This window comes from Grammomys surdaster, unplaced genomic scaffold (assembly GCF_004785775.1).
Source record: "Grammomys surdaster isolate TR1022 unplaced genomic scaffold, NIH_TR_1.0 1164, whole genome shotgun sequence".
Classification (NCBI taxonomy): domain Eukaryota; kingdom Metazoa; phylum Chordata; class Mammalia; order Rodentia; family Muridae; genus Grammomys; species Grammomys surdaster.
Window position 1 is genome coordinate 3,063,983 of NW_021605583.1, and position 17,433 is coordinate 3,081,415.

A 17,433-nucleotide genomic window follows, 5' to 3' on the forward strand; every position below is an offset into this window, starting at 1 on the left:
GGGGGGGAGTGAGGGCAGTGTGTAACCCTGACTGTCCTAGAACTCACTTTGTAGAGTAGGCTGGCCTCAAGCTCAGAGATTCACCTGCTGGGATCAAAGACATGCGCCACCACTGTCAGGACAAGTAGGATCTTTTTAATGATGAAAGAAACAGGGAAGGAGGGGAGATCTGAGATTTATTCGGTCAGATTATGGTCCACAGTGGTCTTGATGAAGTAATTTCAAAATCCTTCCATGTTAATTATAAGATACGGATGGAGCTGGGACCCAGGGTTCTCATCTGGGATGGAGGACGTAAGGGAGGAATGGGAGACGGAGAAAGACAACTTGGATGCCAGGCTAGAGCAAAGGCATCCATGCTACATGTCATGACTAAGCTAAACAAACATTAGATAGACAGGCCAGGTTACAGGGATGTATGCATTGTGGAGGGGGTATGGAGGAGGTTACAAAAGTCCTACCTCTGCCCAGGGACAACACAAATCTATTGAGTTCAACAACACTCTTCTATTTCCTGAACATTCCTCCACCAAAAGGAAACAGGACTCCTCGGAGAAATAACTAAATCCAGTTCCGGGGCAGGATTCACTTAAGGTAAGCCCAGAGCCGATGACGTAGTGCAAATGTATTTGGAAGGGTGGACGGCAAGCTGGTTCAGTGAGTACAGGTCCCTATAACCAGAGTTCAATCTCAAGATCCACCGGCAGATCGAGAGAACCAACTCCTCCACGCTGCCCTCTGACCAATACATACACAATGGAACGTGCACACGTACACAGACACACGTGTAGTCACATGCACAAAATAAATAAATGTAACAAAGAATTTTAACTAGCAAGGCTACATCCAAGTGAGACAGCAGAGTTCGAAGATGCTCTCAGTGGGCCACCCTTGATAGGAACGAGCTACTGTCAAATCACACCAAATTTCTATTTTTTAAAAAAATCCATGAAAAAGAGGAGTTGTGAGAAACAAGCTCTTCTCAACACAGTGATACCTCCACGTAATATGTGAATCAGAGAATTGGAAAATGGAAAATCTGTTAAGCACCGGTATGATATTTGACACAGACAATTATTAGTGCTGTTGTCCTGTTAACTCAAGAAGTCCTGGAAGAGAAAAAGATCAGCATTCTCAAAATTATCCTTCAGACTTCTTTATTAATTGCAAGGGGACAATAAGAGACGCTTATGATCTAGCTAAACTAAGTGATTAGCTTGGTATGTTTACCCGGGCTCTAGGGAAAACCTGATAAGGACCTACAAGACGACAATATCAGTTCAGCTATCCAGTATTCTCACAAAAGACGCTTCATCTGAGCCAAACCAGGAGGAAAGGATCTATCTGTACAACCACAGAACATGCTAGAAAACAGTATATTTAGACTCAAAATGGCGGGGCCATGAAAGACACCTCTTTTTTTAAAAAAAAAAAAAAATCCTTTTAATGAGATGGGGAGGAGTATCTCAGTGATAGAGTAATAGTCCACCCTGCAGGATGCCCTGGCTGATACCTAGAACCACCAATAATAAAAAAAATAAAACATTTAAGAATAATAATAAAAATAAAGGAAAGAAGAAAATGGTGGACAATAGAAAAATGGTTTTACACTGAAAGATCCCAGAGACATAAAAATTAAATCCAGTGTGTGTTTGCTGGTGACTTCAACATCTATATTGGGCAGGATAAAGCAACGATAATGGGCCAATGGAACAAAGACTATGCTATAGATTCTAGATAATAGTACATGTACGTCGATTGGATAGTATCGTTCCTGAGACTATACATGAAAATAACCTTATTTTCAGGAATTCCAAGGCGAACATTCAAGAGTCACGTATCATGCCTGATACTCATTTTCCTAGGGTTCAGAAAAAAAAACTGGGAATATATATTTACATATTATTTAGGGCTATGGCAATAATACAAATGGGCAGAATGTTAACAGTTGAGAGCTCTAAAGTGGGTACGAATATGCTTAATCATTGTACTCTGATTTCAAATTCCCTGAAATTTGAAAAAATTTTCAAAAAAAAAAAAACTGGTGAGAGAAAAAAATTTTCAAAAAAAAAACCAAAAAACACATATAAATACCTTTTGGGAAGACAGAAATACGCCCAACAGTCTCTGTCATAAAATAGATACGCAAATGAATGATCATTTTCATAAATCGAATGTTTGCTCTTCTCTACCAACTGCCTTATGGGCTAGCAATACCATGTCTTTATTCAATACAGCAAATACAATATAAAAGGTTGATTAAAATAATAAAGTCTGTGTTTAAAGGCCTGATAATTAGATTATGATCATGCTGTCTCTCTGATGTTACATGATTCCACTCACTTATTCCTTCACTTCCCCTCAAAGCAGACTGAGAATATCTTGAATTAATCCTTTCAACATACTTTTTCAATACTGCCTAGCATGTAAGGGATTTACAAATGATTGTGTATTAGCAGACATCACCCACCGCCACTAGGCAGATTTTAGCAGAGATGGAGAGACACGGACACTTCCAGTGTAAACATCCCCCTGTGTGTGGTCTGCTTCGAGTGCTGACATTCTGTAAGGCAGGCTGCTTTGCTGTTCCTCATGTTCCTTCTGTGGAATCTGAAGAAGGCTTCCACTTGTCAACCTGGCCCATGGAGGGAGAGCTCTGCTCCGGGAGCTAACAGTGCACCAGCAGCTACCTACCACTCTTGTGATTGCTAACAAAGCTGGAGACAGGGGGCAGGGGGCTCTTGACAAGGATTCTAGCTCACAAGCTAGGCATAAGCAAAAGTGAAAGTGGGTGTCATTTACGCTAATCTCTACTTGAACCTTTTAAGAGATAAAACCATTTGAGCAGTAATTTAGTTCTAAATTAACTTGGGGTTTTTTTTTCTCCCTATCGTTAAAGTTTTCATTGTTTAAATAAGGGTTTCTGCAAGAGAAATGAGGCGATGCTCCTGTTTTATTCAGAAGAATGGAGCTGATGATTTGCAAGGACGACTGGGCAGCTTGACTTAACACCGTCAGATGCGGCAAAGAGCCAAATACACAAACACAGTCTGACCCTCAAGACTCTCCTCAAGCATCGGAAGACAATGAAAGGTTGCGCCACTGTATTACCACAGTGCTAACCTTTGTGTACTAGCAAGAACTGTACCAGACAAGGAAAACCGAAGGCACAGAGGATGGCAGATGGCAAGACCAGATCATCTGAAAGGATCCCTCAGAGAGCAAGTTCAACAGTGAGACTGAGAAATAAGAACTCCATGGTTTTGTTTATTGAGCCAATGATAACTTGTCCTCTATTATTATGTACCAAGAAAAGCAACTAGAGCTGCCACAACATTGGCAGAGCTGGCATGACTGTGCCGAGTTAAGCCGTTCTATTCCCAAACCGACTAAGTCTGAACACTGACAGAGGCCAGCAAGCACTCTCCTGCTGTCGCTCAGGTGGGTTTTTTCTGGTGACTACATGCACCAGATGTAAGCATCAAGATGCCATCTGCAAGGTGGCATTTCCCAGATCACCTTCACAGCAGCTGATCTCATACCAAACCAGTAGATCTACATAACGCCTTTTGATTTTGCTTTTTCACCCTTGAGACACAGTCCTCCTTTGAAAGAACTTCACTTGGGGCCTCAAAGTGTTACTCTGACAGACAAGTCACTTACATCATTTAATTTTAGGCTAGAGTAAATCATAATATTCAAACAGGTTCCACCAAAAAGCCACAATGTGTTTTCAATATTCTGGAGCCTAGACATTCCATGAAAATCATGACTGCAATACCGACAACTTTTCTAATTGGCATAAAGAAACACAGCCACGCACACACCTGTAAAACAGAAAAAGAAAGGCCCGCAGGGAGGCCTTCTTTAGAGAAGTGCAGGTTGGTTAAAATGAAAATCAAAAGTGGAAAGGTATCTACTCTCAAAGGAGGTGAGGAAAGACAGCCATCCTTCACCTATGAGTCAAGACAGACAGTTAAAGGAAGACCAGAGTCGTTTTATGCCATGGCGACCAGATGATGCTGATGGGCAGAACCACTCTCTTCCTCGGGTTCACTGCAGAATCATCAGTCTTCCAGTCCCATCAGGATTGGGCTGAAAAGTAATAAGAAATGAGGGCAATTAGAGAGGAAACAAGAGAGCAACTGAGGAAAGAACCAACGAGAGACAAAGCAGCTCAGAGACTGACTGTGAAGCAAGAAACAAGCATTTGAGATTAGGCTTCTGAAAGGGAAGCTCCATGGTGCTGGCCTGACAGGAATTCCAACAGCAGCCTCAAGCTTACCTCTGAGTAGCAGAGAGAGTATCTGGGGAAGGGAGTGGCTAGGTACCTTCTACTGGGAAAACGCAGCACATGGTGGTCACTAAGTTTCTAGAGTGTCATGAAGGAAAAATAAATCATGGCATATTAAATTTCAATGTTGGGAAATGGGCTTGGTTAGGAAGACACTTGCCTGACACGCCTGAAGCCCTGGGTTCGGTGCTGAGCACAGCTCCGTCTCCAGAGCCACGTCAACAGGCTGACGGATACCTGTAAACCTCGTGCTCAGCTGGTAAAAACCCGATGACTACACAGCCAGTTCTTAGCCAATGCTGGAAACACAGGGCACTGTCTCAAACAATAATAACGACAAAGTAAAGAAGGAGGAAAGGCTCCAAACTCAGGGACACAGGGCTAGGGTGAGAGTGGTACTGTTCCCAATAACGAAGAAGACTTCAAGGGAAGCTGTTACCAGCGGAACAACAAAGAAAGGTCCATTTTGGAAAAGCTATCCCGGTTAAACCATGTAAGAACATGGTGCGGACAATGGGAGAGAGAGACAGGGCAGGTAAGCCCTTTGTTTTCCGGCAGATTCTTCTCCACCTCTCCATGGATGGCATAACATAATTCTAACTTAGTGGTGCTGTCTCATGCTAGAGAGCTGAGGGGGAATTAGTCTACCTTCCCAAAGACCTCTGCCAAGATCAAGACATTTATTCTAGGCATCGACAGAAGTCCACACTCACTGGAGCACCAACCTCAAAGCCTGAGGAGCCTTTAAGTCTGTTTCACAGCACCTCAACTTCAAACTTACTTAACACTCTGAAATACCTAGATCAAAATGTTGGGTTAAATAACTAGACTCCAGTGCAGCCAGCATCTACTGAGAGGCTCTTAACCAGCCACCACAACAGCTCTTGGTTAGGGTCGCCCCTCTGCTCAAGGTCCCCGTGAGTCATACACAGGCTATTTTGGCATCCGCTGTTATCAGCCTTTAACACGGAGTATCTCTTATGAAAACCATCAAGGCTGTGTATCATTCTGGCCACATGAATACCTACATCTCCCTTTTGTCTAGCCCTAGTCCATGGACGACTGCCCCAAGGCCTTGGAGGACGCGCACTGGAAGACCTTCAACGAAAGAAAGAAAAAGTGTTCATTAACCCCAACAGCAGCTGCTGCCTAGAGCCTGCAATTTAAATCTCTGAAAAAGAAACTGCGGCTTCTGAAATTCCAACAAGGAGGTATCACTTATGATTACAAACATTCCAGTGGGTTCCTTCCTTCATTGATGGCTTCCAGACAGACAAAAGGTTTTTTATACCATTTTGGTGACATTCCCCAAGCACTGGATACACAGATTCCTTCATGTATTTTCTTGAACTGTGGCCAAATCAGGAGACAGGTTTTCACCTGGCCAGGGCCACTGAGACCCCTTAACATCATCTCATAAAATTCCTTGTTCAGCTGGGAACAACAACAAAAGCTTCAGATTTGTATCTGCATTAAATGAAACCTTCAAGAAGGAGCTTTGTTAAAATCAAAATAAAGGAGCTGAAAAGATGGGTCAGAGGTTAAGAGCACTTGTTACTCTTAAACACGACCTGGTTTCAGTTCCTAGCATCCACATAGCAACTGCCACCATTACTAACACCAGTTCTAGGGTATGTGACACCCGCTTCTGACTTCGGTAGGCACCAAGCTCATGCTTGGTGCACATAGTACACATGTAAGCAAAAATTAATGCACAGAAAATAAATCAATTTTATGAAAATGAATCAAAAAGAAAGGGATGTACGTAGGGAAGGAGGGAGAATGGGCAACCTCATATGTCACAAACCTTGAAAAACAGAACAAACTTCTTTTCGTGGGGAAAAAAAAACAAAATTTCAGAAATGAACAATAAGGCTGTCCCAACATTTCCAGCTGAAATATTAAATATTAAATATATTAAATATTAAATATCATTTCTAAATGAATGGGGTAAACATTGAAAATAATATTAGTAACTTTTTCTCCCCTGTTCCCCCTCAGCCCCAACCCATAAAAATAACACCAGAGTACTCACGGTGAACAGCATGGGCGTCTCATGCCACAGAAGGGACTTTCATCACTTCAGTTACAGACTGAAATCAACAGCCAGTTAGAAATGGAAAAAAAAATTACATTTTTTTTTCTGTTAAGCAATATATGCACAAAATGCAATGCCATTTATACCATAGACGACTGGAGGACACACACATACACACACACACATGCACATGCACACGCACAAGCACAAGCACATGCACACACATCTACATGGGGTTATCTCATAGCCATCAAACTAAAATAAGCTCTCCCCACAAAAGTCTGTAGAGGGTACTCATTATGGGAACAACTGGAAATGGACAATTTCACCAGGGGTGCAGACCACAGTGGAGGATTAGCCACAATTACTGCGTATTTATACGACCATATTTACACAACAATAAACTCATCCCATGCAAACAAAACCTTGCTCAGAATAAACTAACCCACAGGAAAGGTCCCCTAAGCCCAAGCAGGCATCCATTCTGCTTCCCCAGTTCCTGCTTGGTCATCACCCACTGAGACAACCCTTCATTCCGTTCCTCAGTAAGGCACGAGGAGCAGGCAAGATTCTGTATATCCAGTTGAGAATCTGTATAATTCAGATAATGATACTGTAATTATTAAGTGAGGAAACTCATTCCGAAGTAACTGTGGAAAAATTATAGGATGCCCAAGATTTATTTAAAATAATCCAGGAGGAATAGAAGGCACAGAGGGGCAGATGATGAAGGAAGGGTGGGTAACTGTTGAAACTGGACGGTCTGCACGCAGAGTTAATAGGGCGTTCTTTCTGCTTTTGTGAATATTTGAAATTAGCCACAGCCAAGTGGGGAAAAAAGAGAGAAAATAAGGCCAATATAAAAGTCATCCTGAAAAAAAAAATGTTTCCCTTTAAAGAAAAAGAAAATTTCCCCTTTAGCTTTTTCTCTGCAAACGACAAAGGAGAACCTGCAAAGAAAACCAAGGAAGGCTCCTGTTCTAGACTTAAGACAAGACAAACGAAATCTTAAAAACCAAAACACAAGCTTCCTGAAGCTTGGCTTTCGCCTATGTGACTTACTACAGCAACACAGCCCTGCAGCCTCCCATTTGAAGGCACTCTGGATGGCACCCATGCGGTGGCTGCCAGGTAAGTCCAGAGGTTGCAGAATCATTTGTCAACACCAAAGGCAAAGGTACCAAGAGCTGGTCCTTTCTTCCCAGAGGTCACTCCTTCTGATCCATGGGTTTATTACCTAGAGCAAACTATTAATCTCGATGCCTTCAGAATACAAAATAGTTTTAGCCAAGTATCCTCCCATGATCCGTATCTCTGGGCATCCCTGCCAGGAGGAAGAACAGAAGGTTCACTGGCTGGACATCAGGGGATCTGTCCCCATCCAAGCTCTACCGCTAACTCAGCCTCCGTTCAGCTGGGCTTCAGTAGCCTCACCTGAAAACAATGGAATTGCCTAAAAAGATGGCGGTTATCTTTTCTTTTCAAAAGTTCTATATTCATGAAAATCTCTAATATTTTGTAAAGCATGTTGGCACTCCCAACGTTTCTTCCAGTGCTTTAATTTGAATATGTAAACTTCTGTATAACGCGTATGTGTAAATGTACACAGGTTCATATTTATGTCAGTACACACACACACTCTGATACTATTAGGTGCTTACACGGGGCTAATTGCTTCCATCTCGAAGCGGCAAATTTTCAGTTCTGCAACAGATGTCGCTGTGTGATTTCTCCTTTCTGTGTTGGATTTTCTGTTAAAAATGCCCAGCATAATGGTCAGTAGCATTCTTCCAAAGAAAGATATACAGCATTTTAATCCTTTGGATTTCTTTCTTTTAAATTTTCTTCCTATGTGGCCAATTTCTATTCAAACCACAGTATCAATTAGTTTGGCCCCTTCTAAGAAATACCCTCCCATAAAAATGGTCCTTTTGTTAAATGCTCACACACACGAGTGCATGCACACACACAGACACACACACTCAAAAATTTAAAAATGCAGTACAAACTCTATATGGCTAGCTTTAGAATGTCACAAAAACACGCCCAATAAGAATGAGTCTCAGAGCACTGATTTTCATAGTAGTGGTATCAATTTTAAAGAAAAAGAAACTCACTTAGCATTACAGGCTGAAGAACTGAAATAATATTAATCTCTTATGTATAAAGCTGAAATGGACCAGGTATGGGATAAAGGTTAAAAATACAATCCTAGAGCACCATTAAAGAGGATTTTTAAAAATGTGGATTTTTCATTTTTAAAACACCCTTAAAAATAAGCAGCTAGGCTAACACGATAATTGCAAGCTATCTTTACCTAATATTCTGACATTTATTATCCTGACACATGTCCTAGGAAAAATGACATCTCTTTCCCTTCACCCAGTGCACTGCCCACTGTGGATCAGTCTCAACAGGTAGCTCCCTAGCAGTGTCTTCCAAGGAGAGCCAACAATGGCAGCAAAGGTTTCAAAAATCTCCTTTGAAACCTGAGAGCCTGTTATGTTCTGGGGTTTTGGAGGGAGTGGAGAGACAGAGAGACAGGTAGTGAGTAAGGGACCAACTCCGGTAAGAATAGGAAGTCAGGAAGCAAGAGAGGAAGCCAGAGTGCCCTGCCTGTTATCATCTTCCCTGCCCGATACCCCTTTACCAGGAAAGCCACTGGGGAAAACTGGATAAAGCATGTACAACATCCATATGAATAAAGCTCTTTGTTCCAGAGAACTGCCTGCTCTTTTATTCCCCCTTTTTTCGTATTTGTTCATTTCAAAAGATTGCTCAATGGGTCTCTTGTTCCTCCAAAATGTCCTGGGCAAATAATGCAAGCTTGTCTCGTCACACAAGTCACTAAATGAAGCCTTGTGCGTCTCCAGTGACACACTGTAAATATAAAGTGGCATTAATGAGGGATATTTTATCGAAGCCATCGTGGGCAAGTGCAAGTCCCTCCTGTGACTATTCAATTTGATGCAGGAACGGCAACAATAGCTGGGCGTCACTTTTGCAAAGTCCCTGTCCCCGGTATGCAAGCCCCAGTAGGCTACAGCAAGCCAGGACTAACTGCCACCTTCACAAATCCCCCACCCATCAGCCATCTTCTCTAATCCTAAAAAGAGTAAGAGCGGGTTGGGCTACCCCAGGTTCCTTCAGGATCCCAAAACAGCAGCATGCCTCCACCTTAAGGATGCCTGGAGTGACTAACAACGTGCAGGCAATCCTATTTTGGATGCATTTCATACAGGTCTGTTTCCCCCAAACAGCACAGGAGAGATGGGAGTAGATTTTCTCTGGGATGGGGGTGAGGGTTGGGGGACAGGAAGAATGGCTTCAGTTACAGAGGCAAACAGAACCAGGAACCCAATACACAATAGCAGGACCTGGCTCTCTCAGCAAGGATGGTAATGAAGTTAGAAGGTAGCACCAACAGGTTTCTTTAAACCCAGGGAATGAGAAGCAGAGGCCTCTGAGAAAGCTTTAACTTAACGTCTGAGGAAAAGAAGTCCATCTGAAATTGATCCCTGCGGTATGGAATCTAGAGCTTTGCTAAGACTCTCTCAAACTGTATACATACATACATGCATGCATACACACACACACACACACACACACACACACACACAGAGCACTCACAACATTAAAGAGAGTCATCTCATCCCCTAGCTACAAATCAAACCCAATTACTTTCTAATTTGAACACAATCTGATAAGCGTCGAACAAACAGGGAGGTACACAAGACCAAGAAGCTGCTTCCATGGTAACTGGCAACAGAATTTTCCTGTAGCTTTGACATGCACGGTTGAGTTCCAGACCGTTCCTCTCTAAGTCAGCACACATCCCTCGCCGGGAAGGCAACTTCTCATCGAGAGAGAGTACAAATATAGTAGTGTTGTTACTACCCAGAGCCTTCAATGGGCAGGCTTGACAAGGGAGGCATAATCTAATCCTACTCTGCCGGTTTAGTGGCATTGCGTGGCTCCCATTTTTAGTCGAAAAGCAATATCCCGGGCCAGCGCTTCCCTCCCCCACCCTTGGTTCTGCAGCCAATACAAGTCTATTGTTGCCTCTGTAATGCGCCAGTTACCCAGCCTTTACTCACGCTCACGTTTAACTGACACTGGCGCTTTTTACAATGCAGCACGAGGGATCTCTTTCGGGAACACTCTATCGAACCCTTCCAGTCAGTGGCATCACCAGAAATTAAGTTGTAACCACACCGGCTTCGGTTAAACCTAATTATCTCGTAACTCATAAATTAAGAATTCACAGAAGAAAAACATATAAACATCCGGAGACAGAACGTAGCATGGAAGACAAAATTCTCAAGCTGGAATGGAAGGTGCTGCCAAGGATCCCACCCTTAGAACCTCAATTGGCTCTTCAAGCCGAGTTCCTCCGCAAGCCTATTTTATTAGTGGGGGGGGGGGGGCAAATCAACCAACCTGGCATCCCCTAAAATCCGAAGCTAGCGTTCCTAAGCATCCCCCTCTCCAACAGCGTGTCTCCTGCGGTGTTTACATAACTATGTGTCCTCTAGCGTGTAAACAAAAGACACAACCCAAGCAGAAAGGCGCCCCCGGAACCGCAGGCTGGCTGGCCCAGCGCTGCATCCTCCCGGGCAGGGGGCTCCGCAGGTGGGGGGGGATGAGCTCGCGGCATCCTCCACCACTTGTTGCTCCCGGGTCCTGCAGCTCGGAGCTGCGAGGGGGTTTGCAGGCACAGAGCCCTAGCGCATCCCCTCGCGCAGACGCCCGCTCGCCACCGCCCGGTGCCGCTCGGTGCCGCCGGTCGCCAGGAGGCAGAGGCAGGCAGTACAGCAGCACGGGGACGCTGTGCGGCGGGCAAGAGCGGCGAGGTGGCGGGAAGGCGGGCGCTGCGCGGCCGGCCTCTCCGGTGGGGAAGAGCTCCCGGCTCCCTTTTGTTAGCAAATGCAAACACTGCCCTCTTCTTTCGCGACCGCGCCAGCGCGCCCGGCACCGGGGCAGCCACACGCGGGGCTCCTGCCAAGCGCTCGGCGTCTTCAGGGAAGGCGCGGCGCTCGCCGAGCCGCCGCCGCCACCCGGGCAGATTCTCAAGACGGCCGGCCACGCGGGGAGCGCCCCGAGGCCCGCAGGGCGCACGCCGGGCCGCAGAGGCCGCGAACGCCCCCGCCACCACCTGCGGGCCGCTTGCCCGAAGGACACGCAGCCGGGAAATCCCGGATTCCCACTCGCGGCAGAGGCCTCGGTGGCGCGGACAGGCTGCGGGCTCCAGGAGCCCTCCTGCAGCGGCGGCGACGAGCGGCCGCCCCGGAGCCGGGAACTTTCCCTGCCTGGATTCCAGCCAAGCCGACCCGCAGCCTAGCGGAGGGGGCCGAGGGGCAGCGTTCGGCTGGAGGGAAACACGAGAGGCGTGCAGCTCTCGGGCGGGGGACCTGCCTGCAGAGCGCGGGCAAGCCGGGGAGAGGACACGACGGTGGGGATGTCCTGGGGACCCGCGAAGGAGAAAGCTTCGGGGAATGGAGAATCGATCGGAGGGCCGAGCTGGAACGGAGGGGGGCGAAAGCTAAGCCCGGGGACACAGGAGGACCTGCAAGTTCCAGGGACAGGAGCGAGTTTCGGAGGGCCCGGAAGGTTCGGGGCGCCTCCGAGGAATCCCCTTCCCCCCACGCGCTAGCCCCCGGCCCCGAGCCCACTCCACTCAGCACCCCGCGCTACGCCAGGAATTTATGTGGGTGCAGCCATCCCTGAGGGCGCCCATCCGCAGCCGCCGGGCAGGAGAGATGGGGCGCCGACCCCTCGGCCCCTTCCATCGCAGCCCCGACTTTCCTTGCCACGCTCCCGCCGCTTTGGATTTAGGAAGTGGGGGAAGGTTGTCATGGAAACGTCCCCCTTCCATAGCTACGGCTCCTGGGGGTGCCCGGGGGGGTTTTCGGGACCAATCCGTGGGTGCCCACAACCTACCTGTGGGGATCAGTGCCGCGGCCGAGAGGAGCAACAGCAAGAGCCGGAGCCGGAGCCCTGGAGGTGCCGCTGCCGCCGCCACAGCCGCTGCCGCCGCACACTGGGAACCGCTCGGCAGCACAGCACTCGCCATGTCGGGCACCTGCCTCAGACTGGCGGCGGTGGCTGCCTCCGGAGCCCGAGCGGACAGCTAATGAGATGCTAATGAGATGCGCTGGAGGCGGAGTCAGGAGCGACCAATCGAGGCACCGCGAGCCCAACCCGGCTCTCCGAGGACTAGCCCCCTCCCCCACCCCGCCCCCTGGCGCTAGCGTTCGGCCGCGCGCCCGCGCCACCTAGGGGCGGGGCCGAGGGGAGGGGCCTATGCAAATGTGTTTACGTTAAAATTCCGCCTCGCTTCCCCGAAGCAGAAGAACCAGTCCTGCCCAGCCCCTGGCTCGGTGGTTGGGGAGGGGGTTTCAGCTTCAGGAGGCGGGTCTCTAGCTTCCGTGTACCTTTACTAGGAACCTTTAAGCCGCCCGCCCTGGAGGACTCAAGCTCCGAGAGTCTCCCCGGGAGGCTCCTGGGCCTGAGCACTGCGTGTGCATCGGCCTGTGGAAGTCACACGTTACAAAATTTCCTTTCCCTCACCTTGCACGAAGGAATAAGATCTTTGGGAAACCGGGGAGTGGAGAGTACGAGTGCAGGTCCCCGGATTGACAAAACAATCTGAGAGAAGTGCATGCGTGTTTTGCACGTTCGGAGAAGCAGGAGAGCCCGCTCAACAACCTAGCGGCAGACTAGGGGATAGTTGGGAGACTGAAACCGTAGAATCGGGGTTCTGGGATTTTCAAATGGATGTTTGGCTGTAGATTCTGGTGAAAGGTAAATCAAGGTGGGTATACTCAGGCTTCCCAGCTTGTTGGAAGTGTCCTTCCCATGTTTCATAGATTAGAGCATATAAGTAATATGATATATTTAAGATTACACGCACACAAAAACAAAAAATAAATCTACCGGTCAGGTTTGTGGGGAAGGGAATGTAGGGAATCAAGTGCGGCAATGATAGTCAGTCGAGTTCCTCCTCTAGGGCTCGAATCAATTCCCTCCTCTCCTATGCTTCCAGTCCTTTCTAAGGCATCGAGAGACCAACAGGTGCTCAGTTTTAGTTCTCCGGCTGATGGGACTTGCATGCATCTCTGGACACACTTTCTCCCTCCCCGAAATTATCTTTGCTTTCTTTTCAACCAGGCAGCCGGCTCTCTTGTTTGTCTGCCTTTTAATTACTTATTTTCTTTCCCTCTAGAAGACCGTGTGCGTTCTGACCCTCTGTTGCTCAAGCATCAAATTGAAGGACGAGCCGTATTAAGTGTAAAGGTTTATAATAATTTAAGTATTCATAGAATGCAGAACAATAAGATGTAGGAAATACAATTTGCATAATAAATATCAATATCACAACAGCTAAAACAAACCATGACAAATTATATGTGGCTAAATGACCAAGAGATTACCAAATGTAAATTGCTGAATGTGAACTATAGTCTAGAAGAGCTGTACCAAGCCCTCTGTCCTCATGTTGCAAATAAATTAAAAAAATAAATATCAAAAAGGAACTTAAGATCGGCCAACCCATCAAATGAGTTACACATTAAAGCAGCCTCATATTATCCATTATGCATAAACTAATTTTCGAAACTGCCCTGTCTCCACATCCCTGGATCTTCTGCTCTGTAATTACAGGCCCCAATGCACGAACTGCAGGCAGTCTCCAGAAGCAGAGAAAGCTCCAGTAGGCAAATCACAGTATATGAGGCAGAAAACCAACACCACGTGACCTCCAGGATAATGCCCAGTCTGCAAAAGCCAGAAGTGAAACTACCTAGATCAGATCTGATACAAAACAGATTTCTACCAAAATCAGAATGAAAAATTCAGAGGCTGTCTTATTCTGACAACGGAATCTACTGCAAACTCCAATCCTATATGCCAACGACAACAGCACAGAGCTGGGCACTCGAGAATATTCAGTCTTCTGTATAAGACTGCTACTTGTGTGACCTTGAGTTCTTATCTACCTTCAAAGTAGATACTATTTATTTCCCCCATTTTTTATTCGACATGGTTAGAAAAATGAAACACCAGCCTTTAAAAAAAATTCAATTTCTAAATTGCAGACAGCGAGGCAGAGCCCTCACAACTAACCACTGTGCTGCACTGTGCCTCAGTAAATATGTGTTAAGTGAAGGAATACATTTCACATCATAATGCATGAATAATAAGCAAAGGAGAGCTGTATTTTTAACATAAGGTGAAAATATGCCAGCAACCCAGAAACGTTTTTGAAAATAACAGGATTGCAGCAGACTCCTAAGGAAAAGCATTCCTCTTGAGGCTGAGGTTCCAAGAGAATGTAGCCAGGCCCGAGTCCTCCCACTCTCAGAACGAAGTATGGGGACATTGGAAGATGTGCAGTGTTTTCATCCCCCATCATTCTCTTGGCACATCAAATGAACACCTACTCAAATTTCCAGTTGGCAAAGAACAACATGGGACATTTCTATAGGAAATGCCAATGCTGTGTGGCTTACCTCACTGGAAGAATGCAAACGCCTTTAAAGATTTCCTCAGAAATGCCACCTGCCATGCAGAATTTGAGGAAGTTGGCACATCCAGTTTTACCAGGTATGGAAACTGAGGACTGATAGCCAGTTCCACACCAGGATCTTCCTGGGAACCAGAGGTGAGACTCCTGGACAAAGCAAGCTGTCGTTCCTCTCTCCCCTAGCCACACTCCCCTTCCTCCTCCCCCCGCCCAGCTTTTTCACACCAAAGATGTCGCCAACCATTTTAACATATGGAACATGCGAGGAACGCATCAAATTCCCACAGCCGCTAAGTACAAGTTACGACTATCCTGGCTTTCTCGTAGTAAAGCGCGTCATTTTCTGCTCCGCGGACTAGAACTCATCGCCAAGAACAACTTCCAGCATTTTTCCCTTGCTACATGGATTGAACCAATTTTAAAAACCAGATGGTGTTTTTGCCATTTATAACTGATAATCAATTGTTTTGTGAATTTAATTTTTTCAAGAAAGAACTGAAATACTTATCAGAATTACAATCTGGGCACAACTTGTGTTAGAGCAAAATTACCAGAAGCACCAAAGTCCTAGTCTCTCTTCTCTCTCTCTCTGTCTCTCTCTCTCTCTGTGTGTGTATGTTAATGAGAAACCAGAGAGAGAGAGAATATTGTTTGCCATCACTAAAACAGTTGAGAAATGTGGATAAACATATATAAAAAATAAGCATTAAAGGAGACTCATGTTTGTGGAAATATATCAGAGATAATTAATGGCAACTAGTAATATCTTGCCTCTTAAAATGCTAATTATTTTAATACCCATGTATAAGAGCAACTCAGACAAATTATTAAGAAAAGGAAAACGGTAGTTGGAGTCAGCATTTGCCCAGCTACCGGATTGTTTAAATATTATCAGAAAAGTGTTTGAATCCATGTTATAGACTGGGATCCCTAACATGCACTCACATGCACATGCGCGCACACACACACACACACACACACTTCCTACAATGAAACTCAAAGTCCCAGCACAGTACTATTCAGTGGTGGGCCCTTTGAGAGGTAGTTAAGTTTAGTTGAGATCCTAAGGATGAGGCGTCCATGATGCAGTTAAAGCCTTCTAAGAAGAAAGAGACAATAGGTTCTATGAGTATACACACAGGGGATGTGGCACACTCATGGTGACAGGTTGGCTTGGCAAATCGAGAAAAGAATGCTCACCAGAGTAGAGCAATGCTGGCACCATGATTTAGACTTGAAACCGCTAGACCAGTGGTTCTCAGCCTATGGGGTTGTGACCCACTTGCAGGAGAGGAGGTGGTCAAGTGACCCTTTCCCAGAAGTCGCCTAAGGCCATTGGAAAATACAGATATTTACATTACAATCCATAACAGTACCAAAGTTACAGTTATGAAGTAACAACAAAAGTAATTTATTATGTAATTGATGGTTGGGGGTCACCACAGCATGAGGAACCGGATTCCAGAGTTGTAGCGTTAGGAAGGTTGAGAATTGGTCTAGACTTTAAGAGTAGAAGGAAAATAATTTTGCACTGTTTCAAGCTCTACATTCTTAAATGACAGTTTATGGCCCTCTGTGGAGTTACGTAAGAGATGTAGAGGTCATTTTAAAAACTGGCCACAGTGAGTTTCCTTAACGTGTAACAATCCAAAAAAATATAAATAAATAAACCTGAAAATCCAAAAGTGATGAATTTGAGATGTTTCTGACAGCTCTTATTTTTGTTGCCCTGTGTGATGTCACCGCAACTTTGGCTCTGACACACAACACACACACCAAGCAATGTCAGCAAACCCTGCCAGGAACACTTGAGCTCAAGTTCGAAACCACCATAGGCCAAGACTTGTAGCGCATTGCTTTTTTGCCCTTACAGAAGCATGATGGTCTAAATATGAGAAACAAAAACCTTTTAAATTTTCCTACAGTCATTCCTCACCATGTCTCAAATTAGTACATCTTTGCATTGTTCTGGGTTACAATGTTTGTCTTTAAAAATTACTGTTTGAACCGATGACTTAAAATTTTATTTTAAAATCATTCAAATAATTTGGGATTGGAACAGAATTTCTACTATTTTACAAAGTAGCCAGCCCTACACAGGTTCCTGCTGTTTTATGCTATATAACCTTACAAACCAGCATTCTCAGTTTTGAGAATTATTAGATGACACTATCAGTCAACTCAGAAAAGTACTGAATCCTGTGTCCTCCAGTATCAAATATTCAACTAAGGTACAAGTTTTTATGTAAAGACAAATATACACACCCATCTCATATGCAAGTTAGTGTTCATCTTTAACAAATGGTAACAGTATATGAACATCAAAGAAGTATTCTTAAAATTTTTATTTATGATTTTTTATCGATAAGCATTTCATTCCTTTACATATTTTGTTTATTTCTATACCTAGGGCTGGATAGAAATTTCCTGGACAAATAGGAATCACAAGCAGAAAACATTTAAAAGTTCTGGTCTAAGCCATCTAACTTCTAGAATTTTGGTATAGCCTCTAGTATTTTGTCTTAGCAGTCCAGGTACGTTAGAACAATCTGGTGCCTTAGCAAAGGTATATTGAAG

General features: G+C 45.2%; 1 protein-coding gene across 2 annotated transcripts in view; it reads right to left on the bottom strand.

Moving 5' to 3' along the window:
* The window catches only part of Cadm1 (cell adhesion molecule 1), a 321,034-nt gene extending 308,614 nt beyond the window's left edge, over nucleotides 1-12,420 (bottom strand). For both annotated transcript variants that reach the window (XM_028783700.1, XM_028783699.1), the window contains exon 1: nucleotides 12,273-12,420. In XM_028783700.1, coding sequence (XP_028639533.1) covers nucleotides 12,273-12,405 — 133 coding nt within the window. In that variant the 5' untranslated portion in view covers nucleotides 12,406-12,420. The remainder of the gene's footprint in view (nucleotides 1-12,272) is intronic.
* Between the last annotated feature and the right edge of the window lie 5,013 nt (nucleotides 12,421-17,433).